Source organism: Carcharhinus amblyrhynchos, chromosome 25 (assembly GCF_965287045.1).
Source record: "Carcharhinus amblyrhynchos chromosome 25, sCarAmb.v2.hapA, whole genome shotgun sequence".
NCBI lineage: Eukaryota > Metazoa > Chordata > Chondrichthyes > Carcharhiniformes > Carcharhinidae > Carcharhinus > Carcharhinus amblyrhynchos.
Window position 1 is genome coordinate 8,373,574 of NC_137348.1, and position 15,465 is coordinate 8,389,038.

The 15,465-nt window shown below is 46.1% G+C and overlaps 1 protein-coding gene across 3 annotated transcripts in view; it reads right to left on the minus strand.

The window, feature by feature from the left end:
* Window positions 1-15,465, minus strand: part of kcnt1b (potassium sodium-activated channel subfamily T member 1b) — a 443,838-nt gene that overhangs the window by 101,391 nt on the left and 326,982 nt on the right. For all 3 annotated transcript variants that reach the window (XM_080212543.1, XM_080212545.1, XM_080212546.1), the window contains 4 exons: window positions 14,910-15,046; window positions 10,131-10,194; window positions 7,326-7,434; window positions 4,851-4,959 (listed from right to left, as the gene is read on the minus strand). In XM_080212543.1, the coding sequence (XP_080068669.1) occupies window positions 4,851-4,959; window positions 7,326-7,434; window positions 10,131-10,194; window positions 14,910-15,046 (419 nt within the window). The remainder of the gene's footprint in view (window positions 1-4,850; window positions 4,960-7,325; window positions 7,435-10,130; window positions 10,195-14,909; window positions 15,047-15,465) is intronic.

Genomic DNA, 15,465 nt, shown 5'->3' on the forward strand with positions numbered 1-15,465 from the left:
GGGTACACCAAGGGAGAATTTAGCATGGCCAATGCATCTAATCAGCACACCTTTCGGATTGTAGGAGGAAACCAGAGCACCCGGAGGAGCCAAACATGCAGACATGGGGAGAATGTGCAAACTCCATACAGTGAGAAGTCTGACAACACCAGGTTCAAACTCCGTACAGGCAGGGGCAGCACTGTAGCACAATGGTTAGCACTGCTGCCTCACAGTGTCAGAGATCCAGGTTCGATTCCGGTCCAGGTAACTGTGTGGAGTTTGCACGTTCTCCCCATGTCTGTGTGGGTTTCCTCCTGGTGCTCTGGTTTTCTCCCACACTCCAAAGATGTGAGGGTTAGGTCGATTGGCCATGTTAAATTGACCTTAGCGCCAGGTGATTAGCAGGGTAAATGTGTGGGGTTATGGGAATATGGCCTGGCTGGGATTGTGGTCGGTGCAGGCCCTATGGGCTGAATGGCCTCCTTCTGCAGTGTAGGGATGCTATGATTCTATGGCAATGACTGAAGCCAGGGATCGAACCTGGATCCTGGCACCGTGAGGCAACAGTGCTTGACACCGTGTCACCCAGAATGTTTTTCTCATACTGCTTTTCCTTCTTTTGCCAATTATTTTCAATCTATACCCTCTCATTCTTGATTCTTTCATGACTGCGAACAGTTTCCTCCTATCTATTCTCTGTAGATCCCTCGTGATTTTGACTACCTCTATCAGATCTCCTCCCAGCCTTCTCTTCTCCAAGGATGTAGGGATTTTAATCAGGCAATTGAGGTTGGCATGCTTGAATATGAACTCCCTGATTAAGGGCCAAATTGATGGTCCAATTAGGGAGCACCATGTTCTGTACCAAAACAGGAGTGTCAGTTCCTCTGGCACACTGTTTGGAGATTACAGACTGAGACCACTCTGTATCGTGTGGTTGGATCTTGTAAATAAAGGAATTTTGGTGAAGGGACTTCCGTGTCGGAGGGATTATTACAAAGAAAAACAGTTCTTAGCTTCTCCAATCTATCTTCATAACCAAAATTACTCATCCCTAGAACACTTCTTGCGAATCTTTTCTGCACTCTCTCCAATGCCCTCGCATCTGTCCAAAAATGTGGTGCCCAAGTGAAGGTGAAGGGTGTGCCAACTGTTCAAAGAATGCCACCCACAGCAGTATTTGAGTTTGGGAATAAATGGCTCCCAGTAATATTGCATCAGTGGTTAGCACTGCTGCCTCGCAGCATCGGGGACCCGGGTTCAATTCCGGCATCGGATCACTGTCTTGTGTGGAGTCTGCATGTTCTCCCTGTACATTTGGAAAGATAAACCTTGTTCAGCAGTTTCTGTGTTCTGTCTCCATTGTTGCGTGGAATGAATGATGTGAACCGAATGAGGTTCGAAAAGTTAATTTATCTGGAGGCCAAGTATCAAGGATTCGATTATAAATACAACATTTGTGCTTCTCAACCAACAAAATTCTCTATCACAAACAGTTTTTTATTTTGCTGCATCTGCCAGATTCCGTAACAGGCCATTAAATTACTGACTAACATTTCAGTCACCTTGCGATATAGAAGCTTGCAGGGTCCCCATGGATTATGATGCCATGAGTGACACAGTGTTACTGATTCTACACATGGTGAACTCTTGGGGTTTTTCCTTTGCCATCACAGGATATTGCTGAATTGAACTAGAGGGGCAGGTTTTATTTTTACAAAATGTACTCCTGGCAGGAATCATCATTTCCCAAGGACGTTTGCCAATATTCCCTAGGAATAGGGCCTGAGTAGGATTAATAAGAGGATCAGGGAAAAGGCAGGAGAATGGGAGTGAGAAAAATATCAGCCATGATTGAATGGTGGAGCAGACTCGATGGGCCGAGTGGCCTAATTCTGCTCCTATGTCTTATGGACTTAATACAAGATCATGAACCATAGAGTCCTTTCAATACAGGAGGAGTCTATTTGGCTCATTGGAGTGAATTTTTACCCTTTTGCCACCATGGCAGTCGGAGAGGGCAACGGGAGAAGCATGGAAAGATCCAATGACCTCGGGTGGGATTTTCCGCTTTCGGGGTGAGCACAGCCAGAAGATCCCAATGAATTTGCACTGACTCTCTGAAAGAGCATCCCTCCCAAGCCTTCCCCTGCAACCCCATGCATTTTTTAAAATTCATCTATGTGTGGATGGAGGAAGAACGGCTACAACAATGACTTAACAACAATAATGGCAATAGTGGCTTTAAAATGGCTATTCTGACTGAGAGTGAAGCATGCTGGGATTTTTGGTCAACTTATAGATTAAAACCAGATTCAGGTTATAAAGAGGCTCTGGTCTGGGAGTTGTGATCTGAGGCTTGCTGTGTCAGCCCAGATAAGGGAAGTTGTTTACATTAACTAAGACACTGTGGCTCTGAGTTTTATGGCTGCTATGTATGGGACATGTAAAATGAACTAAGTGTAATGGCTTCATTCAAAAGTAATTTCACTGGCTGTATGAGCCACGTGATCAGTTTCTGGCTACACAATTGGCTGGCTGACAAAGAATCTTCCGGAAGCGAGTGGAGAATTGTGGATAAAGAAGATGTGAATTCTTTGTTTGGCAGCTATAACTCGAAGAGACCAACCATCACAAGAAGACCTTGTACCCTGAAGGATGCTTCAGAAAAGAAGAAGATAGATTCTACATCGAGGATATTTCTTGGCCAAGGTTTTCCGAAACTCAGTAGTATCTATTTTCAGTTAAATAGTTAAAGTTGATATTTAGTTAAGGTTAGTATGCAGGTTAAGGGTTGAAGTTCAGTAAACTGTTAATGAGTTGCAACTGTTTATGTTTGATTTGGTACTAGAAGTGTTAAATAATTGTATTACAGTCCTTATTTGTCTCATTAAAATGGAATGTTTGGAATGTGTTTACATTAAAAGCTGTATAACACTTCGGACATGGGCGTTGTTGGCTGGGCCAGCATTTATTGCCCATTCCTAGTTGGCTGAGGTCAGCTGAGAATCAATGACATTGCTGTGGCTCTGGAGTCACACGTAGGCCAGACTGAGTAACAATGGCAAACTTCCTTCCCTAAAGGACATTAGTGAGTCAGATTTGCTCTGCTAATCCCCCTAACCTATGCATCTTAGGACACGAAGGGGCAATTTAGCATGGCCAATCAACTCAACCAGCACGTCTTTAGAGAGTGGAATCCGGAGCACCCCACGCAGACATGGGGAGAATGTGCAAACTCCACACAGTCATCCGAGATTGGAATTGAACCTGGGTGTCTGACGCTGTGAGGCAGCAGCTCTAACCACCGTGCCACCATGCCGTGACTTTTTCCAATGAGATTTTCCACTGTGATGAGCTGATCTCCCTCAGGGTGATGGCAAGAAAGCCACATCATTTTCCTCTCTGCTGCACGCTTAAACTTTGCAGAATTGGCCCAATTTTCACTCCCAGTGGGAAATGGAACTGGTGAAATGGAGGTTTTATGTCTGGGCTATTTCCTTTGTATGAACCTGGCTTTTCCATTCCAGTTTCATTGAATCATGGAATCTATGTTCTAAGGAATGATGTGGAGATGCCGGTGTTGGACTAGGGTGGGCACAGTCAGAAGTCTCCCAACACCAGGTTAAAATCCAACAGGTTTATTTGGTAGCACGAGCTTTTGGAACACTGCCCCTTCATCAGGAGGCTCACTTCATGAAGGGGCAGTTCTCTGAAAGATCATGCTACCAAATAAACCTGTTGGATTTTAACCTGGTGTTGTGAGGCTTCTTACTGTTCTAAGAAAAACAACGCCAACCTCTCCAAACTCTCCTCGTAGCAGTAAAATTCCGCCCAGATCCTAGGAAAGTCAACTGAATAAAGGACCAAGACTCTAACTTAATTTATCAATTTCATATTGTCAAACAAAGATATACTCTGCAATACAATTTGGCATGGACCGATATGTGCCTTGCTGTAAGAGCATAAGAACATAAGAAATAGGAGCAGGAGTAGGCCATCTAGCCCTTCGAGCCTGCCCCGCCATTCAATAAGATCATGGCTGATCTGTCATGGCTCAGTTCCACATTCCCGCCCTCTCCCCATAACCCTTAACCCCCTCTCTTATCAAAAACCCATCAACCCGCTTCTTAAAAATATTGAGCGAGGTAGCCTCCACCACTTCAACGGGCAGAGAATTCCAGAGATTCACCACCCTTTGAGTGAAGAAGTTCCTCCCCAACTCCGTTCTAAACCGCCCCCCCTTTATCTTGAGGCTGTGCCCCCTAGTCCTACTGTCCTTTCTGAGCGGGAAGAGTCTCTCCACCTCTATCCTATCCATCCCATTCATCATCTTATACGTCTCAATGAGATCTCCCCTCATTCTTCTAAACTCTAACGAGTACAAGCCTAGTTTATTCAGCCTCTCCTCATAGTTCAACCCCCTCAACTCCGGTATCAGCCTAGTAAACCTCCTCTGCACTCCCTCCTGTGTGTAATAGGTTCAAACGCCTTCTGTAGTGCTCTACTTGTACAGAGTGATGGGATGGCACTGTGACACAGTGGTTAGCACTGCTGCCTCACAGCACTGGGAACACTTCGATTCCCAGCTTGGGTCACTGTCTATGCAGAGTTTGCATGTTCTCCCCATGTCTGCGTGGGTTTCATCCAGATGCTCCAGCTTCCTCCCACACTCCGAAAGATTGGTTAGATGGATTGACCATGCTAAAAAAAAGTCTTCCTCAGTGCACCCGAGCAGGTGCTGGAGTGTGACGACTAGGGGATTTTCACAGTAACTTAAGTACGGCGCAAGCCTACCTGTGACGATAAATACATCAACAAAAAATAAGTGTATTGGAGAGTTTAAACAGCGTAAAAGCTTGACTTACTGTCCCCTGGAGGTATGAACCAACAATGTGATGAGTGTGGAGGTGGAGGGGCAGATGCAGTTCAAAGCTAACATGGCGTATTTAAACTCCTCTTCACAAACGACATGATCTGCAAGAAAGTGGGGAGTTGAGAAAAACACAGTCAGTCACGAAGGAATCTCTGGAAGGTCATTTTCATTGTTAGCTTCTTTTTACATGAGGAGGTGAGAGATCGATAACTTTTAAAAAGAAGTTCGAACCTCCATTTTATAACTGACATGTTGTAATAACTCAGCAAGCCAACTGGAAAGGAATAACAAAATAAAAGCAAAATGCTGCGGAAGGTGGAATCTGAAACTAAAACAGAAAATGCTGGAAAAACGCAGCAGGTCTTACAGCACCTGTGAGGAGAGAATAGAGCCAACATTTCAACTCTGGATGACCCTTCGTCAGAGAAGAGTTCCCCAGCTCTGACGAAGGGTCACGCAGACTCGAAATGCTGTCTCTATTCTCTCCCCACCGATGTTGTCAGGCCTGCTGAGATTTTCCAGCGTTTGCAACATATTTTGCTTTTATTGTACTCGGGAGTGTCTGACTGGGTTGCCCAGGGAGCGTGTGGCCACAATCTAAAACAAAAGTAGAAAATGCTGGAAAATCTCAGCAGGTCTGACGGCATCTGTGGAGAGAGAATAGAGCCAAAGTTTCAGAGATATGACTAAGGGTCACCCCAACCCGAAACGTTGGTTCTATTCTCTCTTTACAGATGCTGTCAGATCTGCTAAGTTTTTCCAGCGTTTTCTGTTTTTGTGTTGGAAAGGAAATAGTTAAACCACAACCCTATTGTACTTTTACATGAGTTCCATCCGGGATGATAGGTCATTGGACCCTCTCGGGGGTCTGCCTCACTAAGGGCTCCAGATGTGACTTCCATCTGGTCAAGCAACGGCCTGTTACCAGGGGAACTCATATTCCACAAGTCCCACGAGGAGGCCACTTAGAGACTCCCCATATAAGTCCTGGGGGTTATCAGACATGTCAAGATTTCACATTTGAAAAGAGAAAATGCTGGAAAATCTCAGCAGGTCTGGCAGCATCTGTAAGGAGAGTAAAGAGCTGATGTTTCGAGTCCAGGTGAGCCTTTGTCAAAGCTGAAAGGCAGAGAAAGTGGGAGATATTTATACTGGAGGGGGACGGAATGAAAGGTGAGTCATAGCCGCAAAAACAAGGGGAAAGGCTGCTAATGGCAGCCCACAGAGAGAATAGAAGGTGTGAATGGCCAAACGGCAGAGAAGCAGAAATCAGAGGGTAAACTGTGACGGATGATGTGGAGGGAGGGAGATGGATGCGAGAGAGGTAAAATAGAGAAAAAGGGGGAAAAGGGAAGCAAAAGAGGAGGTAAAAAAAGGGGAATAAAATGGGCAGAAAGAGTGGGGGGGGGAAGGGGGGAATAAAGAAAGACAATAAAGAAATTAAAGGTAGAGAAGAGTTAAAAATTAAACAAAATGAAAACCAAAGGGTCGCGGTGGGATAGAGCGAATCATCTGAAGTTGTGGCTCTGACTCATCTTTCATTCCCTCATTTGAGTTGAGGAGGAACTTCTTCACCTAAAGCTTTGTGAATCTGTGGAATTCCCTGCCCAGTGGAGCAGTTGAGGCTACCTCACTGAATGTTTTTAAGGCAGGGATAGATAAATTTTTGAACAGTGAAGGAATTAAGGGTTATGGTGAGCGGGCGGGTAAGTGGAGCTGAGTCCACAAAAAGATCAGCCATGTTCATATTGAATGGCGGAGCAGGCTCGAGGGGCCTGATGACGTACTCCTGCTCCTAGTTCTTACGTTCTTATGTTATGTTCTCACTCACCTCCAACCAAAAGAGAAAATGTTGGAAAATCTCAGCAGGTCTGGCAGCATCTGTAAGGAGAGGAAAGAGTTGACATTTCGAGTCCAGATGACCCTTTGTCAATAAATATCTCACACTTTCTACGCCTTTTAGCTTTGATAAAAGGTCAACTGGACGTGAAACATCAGCTCTTTTCTCTTCTTACAGATGCTGCCAGATCTGCTGCGATCTTGAAGCATTTTCTCTTTTGGTTTCGGATTCCGGCACCTGTAACATTTGAAAACTTTTGCTGTGGCAAATCACGCAGAACCAGAGTGCAGCAAGCGAGAGGAGACAGCTTCTTCAAGGTCAATTCTTACTTTCCATAGACAGCTGGATATAATTTCATTCCAAATCTCTGTCCATAAGGTCCTTAAGGAGAACAAGCTTTGCAAAAGATTTCCGAGGCAGGTGCCTGAATTACAATCACAATAGTTGACTTTCACAGTAAACTTCTGCTCAATCTCTTTGAGGTGAAACCTTTACGGTGCAGCGGAATCAAACGCAACAGAGGCAATGTTTGACCAACGCTCACATTGAGCAAAATGGAAACTGAGTACAGATCCAGACTTGGGGAGAGGGGGTGGGGGGGACCGTGTAGAGAAAAGAAAGTCTCACCTGCGAACTTGACGTGAAACTTATTCTCTGGCTTCAAGATCTGAACGTAGAGGGGACAATTTGGGGCAAAATCCTTCACAGCCCACGCTCTCAAGATGGTCTGATGATCCTTTAGATGTACAAAACACCCACGATTAGTCAGGTGCAAATAAACTCTCCATTGGTATGGCAGGAAATGAGTTTCTATTAGCTGTGTGTAATAAGATTGCGAGCCCACACTTCGGAAACTATTTTGTGAATTAGTTAGTTCTTTATTGGATGAGTCATTGATAAATCCAATCTGTGGTAAGTCTGCTAATGACTCATCGCAACGCTGATTGTGTCTGCCTGAGTGCTTTATCCATTTTATTCCCACTGGTTTTCCTTCCTCAACCAAAGAGTTTTTAAATTCCAAGCTTCGGGTGGCTTAATCGCTGTTTTTGACGTGCACCTTTTTCCTTCCTATTTATTTCAACATTTTTGGTGTCCTTTCTGTCAATAGAGTGAAAACATGATGTATTGGCTTTGGTGGCACAGTGGTTAGCACGCCTGCCTCGCAGTGCCAGGGACCTGGGTTCAATTCCAGTCACGGATCACTGTCTGTGTGGAGTTTGCACATTCCCCTATATTTGTGTGGGGTTTCCTCCCACAATCTGAAAGACGCGTTGGTTAGATTGATTGGCAATGCTAAATTTCTCAGTAATATCAGGGGGATTAAACTAGGCTTGTACTCGTTAGAGTTTAGAAGAATGAGGGGAGAGCTCATTGAGACGTATAAGATGATGAATGGGATGGATAGGATAGAGGTGGAAAGGCTCTTCCCGCTCAGAAAGGACAGTAGGACTAGGGGGCACGGCCTCAAGATAAAGGGGGGGCGGTTTAGAACAGAGTTGAGGAGGAACTTCTTCACTCAAAGGGTGGTGAATCTCTGGAATTCTCTGCCCGTTGAAGTGGTGGAGGCTGCCTCGCTCAATATTTTTAAGACGTGGGTTGATGGGTTTTTGATAGGCAAGGGGATTATGGGTTATGGGGAGAGGGCGGGAATGTGGAACTGAGCCACGACAGATCAGCCATGATCTTATTGAATGGCGGGGCAGGCTCGAAGGGCTAGATGGCCTACTCCTGCTCCTATTTCTTATGTTCTTATGTTCTTATTAGCAGGGTAACTACAGGTATAGGGCCTGGGTGGGATTGTTGTCAGTGCAGCCTCTATCTACACGTCCCGCTGCCTCGACAAAGCAGCCAGCATCATTAAGAATCCTACACAACGCAGACATTCTCTCTTCCACCTCCTTCCATCAGGGAAAAGATCGTACCAACCAACTCAAGAACAGCTTTTTCCCTGCTGTTGTCAGACTTCTGAATAGGCTTACTTTGTATTAAGTTGATCTTTTTCGGACCCTAGCTTTGACTGTAATACTACATTCTGCACTCCCATTTCCTTCTCTATGAATGGTATGCTTTGTCTGTACAGCACATAAGAAACGATACTTTTCACTGTTAATACATGGGACAATAATAAATCAAATCAATGGGCTGAATGGCCTCCCTCTGCCCTGGAAAGATTCTATGATTCCATGAAATTAGGGGACCGTACGCATTCTGGTGCAGCACCTGGGAGTCGCTAAAAACCTCCAACCTCGCCTGCAGCCCGAGATTCTCTGCTCCCATTGCAGTGAATGGAGTTCCGGCTGAGTGCCAACTTTTCCATTTGGCTGGCAGCAGGGGGGCGCAGGGACGGACAAGATCGGAGAATCCTGCCCAGTGCTGGAGCTTTGAAATGAAAGGATGCATTCAATGTCCCAAAACATGTCGCAAACCCATCACATTCTTTTGAAGTAGAATCATAGAAACCCTACCATACAGAAAGAGGCCATTCAGCCCATCGAGTCCACACCGACCACAATCCCACTCATTCCCTACCCCCACATCCCGACATATTTTACCCACTAATCCCTCTAACCTACGCATCTCAGGACACTAAGGGGCAATTTTAGCACGCCAATCAACCTAACCCGCACATATTTGGACTGTGGGAGGAAATCGGAACACCCGGAGGAAACCCACGCAGACACGGGGAGAATGTGCTGACTCCAGCAGACGGAGACCCAAGCCAGGAATCGAACCCAGGTCCCTGGAGCTGTGAAGCAGCAGTGCTAACCACTGTGCCGCCCACCATGCTCACTGGTGTAATGTTGGAAATGCGGCAGCCAATTTGCACACAGGAAGCTCCCTCCAGTGATGTGACAATGACTAGATTGTTTGTTCTGGTGAATCCGACTGGAGGATAAATCCTGACTCGGGTTTTGGGGTTCTGGTCTAGCTTTTTGAAATACCTGGCGGGATTTTCCTGCTCCGATACCGGCAGGCATCATCGCGGGTAGGACAGGAACACTGGGATAGCTGCAACTACTCTCCAATTTTCCTGTCCCGCCTGCGATGATCTGAAGTCCCTCATTGGGCAGCATGGTGGCACAGTGGCTAGCACTGCTGCCTCACAACACCAGGGGCCCAGGTTCGATTCCCGGGTTGGGTCATTGTCTATGTTTGCACATTCTCCCCGTGTCTGTGTGGGTTTCCTCCGAGTGTTTCTGTTTCCTCCCACAGTCCAAAAGATGTGCGGGGTAGGTTGATTGGCCATGCTAAGAAATTGCCCCTTAGTGTCTAGGGATGCGTAGGTTAGAGGGATTAGTGGGTATAATATGTAGGGAAAATATGGTCTCTTGTGGTTAAATGGCTTCCTGTTTACAAGGGTATGTGTGGAAACATCCCCAAGCCCCTTCTCCAATTCAAGGTTAAAGCTGCCCTCTGCTGAGGTTAACGTACCGCTGCTGTGCGATCCACTTCATTACGGCTGCTCAGAATGAAACAGGCTTCTGCGTCATCCATCCTGTGGCAAAGAAATACAGATGTTAACTTCCTGATCAGCACGGTGGCGCAGTGGTTAGCATTCCTGCCTCACAGCGCCTGAGTCCCGGGTTCAATTCTGGCCTCGGGTCACTGTCCGTGCAGAGTTTGTACATTCTCCCTCCCACACTCCAAAAAATGTGTCGGTTAGGTGGATTGGCCATGCTAAGTTGCCCTTAGTGTCCCAAGGTGTGAGGGTTGGATGGATTGGCCATGCTACATTGGATGAGATCATCCATTTGTAAATGTGAGGTCATCCATTTTGGATGCAAACCAGCCTCCCATCCATTGACTCTGTCTACACTTCCTGTGTCTCGGCAAAGCAGTCAGCGTAATCAAATCAAATCAAAAAGGAAGATCTTCCCAACTCCTCTCTGAAATAAAAGAGTGGCATGGTGGCATAGCGGTTAGCATTGCTGCTTCACAGCTCCAGGGTCCTGGGTTCGATTCCCGGCTCGGATCACTATGTGAAGTTTGCACATTCTCCTCGTGTCTGTGTGGGTTTCCTCCGGGCGCTCCGGTTTCCTCCCACAGTCCAAAGATGTGCGGGTTAGGTTGATTGGCCGTGCTAAGAAATTGCCCCTTAGTGTCCAGGGATGCGTAGGTTAGAGGGATTAGTGGGTATAATGTGTAGGGATATGGGGGTAGGACCTGGGTGGGATTGTGTTCGGTGCAGACTCGATGGGCCGAATGGCCCCTTTCTGCACTGTAGGCTTCTATGATTCTATGCGTACCCGAAAAGGAGTGTGGCATCTAGGGGATTTTCACAGTAACTTCATTGCAGTGTTAATGTACGTCTACTTGTGACTAATAAATAAATAATAATGCCATGGCATCTCTTAACTTTGCCTGGCAGGCCAGACGGGGCCTGGGCCTAACCTTTCACCCTGAAGGGTGGCACACCCAGCGTTGGGGTGTTCCCTCAATGCTGTGCTGGAATTTTAGACTTAATTCTTGTGCTGATGTCCTTGAACCCACAGCCCTCTGATACTGAGGTAACTGAACAGCAGCTCAGGTGCTGCTGAGTTAGCTAACCTCACCCGGGCCTACAGAGGGATCGATAGCATTGACTTCTTGGCCATGATTAGGGGTCGCAAATTGCGAAAATAAAGGTTTTATTTTAATTAAGGGCCCGTCTGCTCCGCAATTTTCATTTCCCAGCGACAACTCGGGAAGCTGTTTCTGCATCTGCTTGTGAGTGAGTTAATGAGGGATCCTCTCGGAGGGCCAAGTTCAAAACTGATTGGGCCTAACACTGCGTGAAATCCTTGTGTAAAGCCCTTGATGATGGAAAGGGTCTCAGAGGATATTACTGTTATAAGTGGTTTCTTGAGAAACAAAAAAGGAATTGAAATCTGCAATGGCTCCCATTGAATAATAACTACAATAGATGATTAATTACACCATGAAGTGTCGCGGGTAGAATTGTTTATTTACTGGAATGAAGCGTACCCTGAAACCCCAGTAACTCGACTCAACTTTCTTAAGAACGCAAAGATCCCATCAGTGAATAATTGTATGAGCTCCGTGTCTGGATGGCAAAGGGGTGACAGAGAGATCACCCTTTCTAACATACAGGCAGGTTCAGTGTGAACAGAGAACAAGTTGGCAGATGGAATATGGGAAATCTGAGGTTATTCACTTTGGCAGCTAGAATAGAATCATTGAATCATAGAATTCTACAGTGCAGAAGGAGGCCATTTGGCCCATCGAGTCGGCAGCACCCAGGCCCTATCCCCATAACCCCTTTGCATTTACCCTAGCTAGTCCTCCTCTCACTAACAGGCAATTTAGTATGACCAATCCACCTAACCTGAACATCTTTGGACTGTGGGAGGAAACCCATGCAGACACGGGGAGAATGTGCAAACTCCACGCACACAGTGACCCAAGCCAGGAATCGAACCCGAGTAGAATAAAATAGAACATTTTTGTGAAGCTGTGCAACTTTTAAATGTTGGAGCTCGGAAGAACTTGGGTGTACTCGCACAGGGAGCACAGAGAGCTAATGTGGAGATATTCAGCAAGCAGTTAAGATTAAGTTTTTAGAAGTTTATTGATTAGTGTCACAAGCAGGCTCACGTTAACACTGCAGTGAAGTTACTGTGAAAATCCCCCAGTTGTCAACTCCAATGCTTGTTTGGTTACACTGAGGGAGGATTTAGCATAGCCAATCACCTAATCAGCACACCTTTCAGACTGTGGGAGGAAACTGGAGCACCCGGAGGAAACCCACGCAGACATGGAGAGAATGTGTAGACTCCACACAGACAGCGAATCCAATCTGGGCATCGAACCCGTGTCCCTGATGTTGTGAGGCAGCAGTGCTAACCACTGTGCTATCGTGGAAAGGAAAATGGCATGTTGACATTTATTTCAAGGGGATTCTGTAGGTTTTAATGAGACTACAGCTGGAATACCGTGAGCAATTTTAGTCTCCATATTTAAGGAAGAGTCTACTGCATTGGAGGGAGGTCTTGTTGGGCATGGGTGGTGACCCTGTCTCTGAGGCAGAAGCTCTGGGTTCGAGACCCACCCCAGGACTCGATGGCCAAAGCATTGTGTTCATAACGCAGCCAAACAGGTTGGGTGTCAACCTGCAAATCCTTCCAAACACGCCAACGACAGGCGGTGAGAGCAGGGTGGCACCCCTCAAGCTATAAGCCCCTGGTGACACACTAGTGACCTGCTCTGGGAATTACTGGCTATGGAAACAGATGTAGAGTTTGCACATTCTCCCCGTGTCTGCATGGGTTTTGTCCGGGTGCTCCTGTTTCCTCCCACAGTCTAAAAGACATGCTGGTTAGGTGCATTGCTAAATTCTCCCTCAGTGTACCCAAACAGATGCCAGAGTGTGGCATCTAGGTGATTTTCTCAGTAACTTCATTGCAGTGTTAATGTAAGTCAACTTGTGACACTAATAAATAAACTTTAAAACTTGGGATGGACGGTTGATATGTCAAAGGCTGGCTCTATATAAATGGAGTAAAAAGTCTGACAACACCAGGTTTTAGTCCAACCGATATATTTGATAATACTCACAAGCTTTCGAGGTTTCCCTCTTCGTCAGGTGAATGGAGAGTTCTGGCCTCAGACAGAGCATATAAAGCACAGACAGTTTAGAGATTACTGATTAGAATGCGAATCCTTACACCTAACCTGCTGTTCAAGACCTGAAGTGGCTGATAATGTGAGTGGAAGGAGCACTGATCACAGGTTACAGAGATGTGTATTGTCTCCAGACAGTACAGTAAGTTCTCCAAGGCGGCCTTCACGACACACGACAGCGCAGAGTCGCTGAACAGAGACTGATAGCCAAGTTCCGCACACATGAGGACGGTCTCAACAGGGATCTTGGGTTCATGTCGCACTATCTGTAACCCTTGCCTGGGTTTGCAAAACCTCACTTACTGTACTGTCTGGAGACAATACACATCTCTGTAACCTGTGATCAGTGCTCCTTCCACTCACATTGTCAGCCACTTCAGGTCTTGAACAGCAGGTTAGGTGTAAGGATTCACATTCTAATCAGTAATCTCTAAACTGTCTGTGCTTTATATGCTCTGTCTGAGGCCAGAACTCTCCATTCACCTGACGAAGAGGGAAACCTCGAAAGCTTGTGAGTATATTATCAAATAAATCGGTTGGACTAAAACCTGGTGTTGTCAGACTTTTTACTGTGTTTACGCCAGTCCAACGCCGGCATACCCACATCACATCTATATAAATGCACACAATTGTATTTGGTGATGGAGAACCAAGGCACTGGCTGAGTTATTTTTTTAATTAATCATTCATTATGAGCATCGCTGGCTGGTCAGCATTTATTGCCCCTTCCTAGTTGCCCTTGGAGGGTAGTTGAGAGTCAACTACCATGGGTGCAACGGTAGCACAGTGGTTAGCACTGCTGCTTCACAGCTCCAGGGACCCGGGTTCGATTCCCGGCTCGGGTCACTGTCTGTGTGGAGTTTGCACATTCTCCTCGTGTCTGTGTGGGTTTCCTCCGGGTGCTCCGGTTTCTTCCCACTGTTCAAAGATGTGCGGGTTAGGTTGATTGGCCATGCTAAAATTGCCCTTTGTGTCCTAGGATGTGTAGGTTAGAGGGATTAGTGGGTAAATGTATAGGGATATGGGGATTGGGCCTGAATGGGATTGTGGTCAGTGCAGACTTGGTGGGCTGAAGGGCCTCTTTCTGCACTGTAGGGTTCTATGTTAGGGTTCTATGCACATTACTGTGACTGTGGAGTCACATGTAGGCCAGACCAGGTAAGGACGGCAGATTTCCTTCCCTTAAGAACATTAATGAACCAGATGGGTTTTTCTGACAATAACTTCATGGTCATTAGTAGATTTTTAACTCCAGATTTTTTTTATTTTATTTAATTCCACTAGCTGCCATAGCAGGATTCGAACCCAGGTCCCCAGAACATTAGCTGAGTTTCTGGATTAATAATCTAGCGATAATACCATCACCCAGGCCATCACCTCCCCTTCATTTTCCACGCCTCATTCGCGCAAGAGGATTTTTGCATTGCTTTGCTACTACTAAGGTAGATTGGTTAATCTACTGGGCGGCACGCCCCACGCAAGGTGGAATCACCAAGTTATTGATCCCCAAGGATAGCGTGGGCTTTCCCTCTCTCCCTCTGCTTCAAGTGCTAAAGCTCACCACACTTATATATGGAAAAGATGTCTCACTTGGCTCTCATGAGATCCTGGTCTTTCAGAGCTGACCCCTGCAGATAGATGACTCGCTGAGACCACAGGGGGATCTGCAGCACACGGCGCACCTGAACATCCATCTCTGTTGGGCACAGGATGACAACGTAGTAATCCTGCAAACGTGGAGGAGATTAAACAGCAGGTTACTCAGATGATCAGATTGGAAAAGGATACGCGCAAACTAACAAAGCACTCAGGACAGGCAGAAATCAGAATAATTCCCAACCTTTACAAGTACAAATATCAAAGGCTGTTTGCTCTTTATTGTCGAGGTGGTTGTCAGAAAAATGTTTACTGCAGCCTTGGGGCCTGAGTGTCTGACTGATACCATCAACTTCGGAGGAGGATTAAAATTTATCTGAACAAAATTCAAGCCAAACTCTTGCTCTCAGCTTCAGGCACTGATCTAAACAAGCCGAGCGTTAAATATTTCACCAACTGGACATACACCAAGGAGCAACTATTGCACACTTTAAACCATTCCTCATTCCTTGATTCGATTTATTATTATCACATGAATGAGGATACAGTG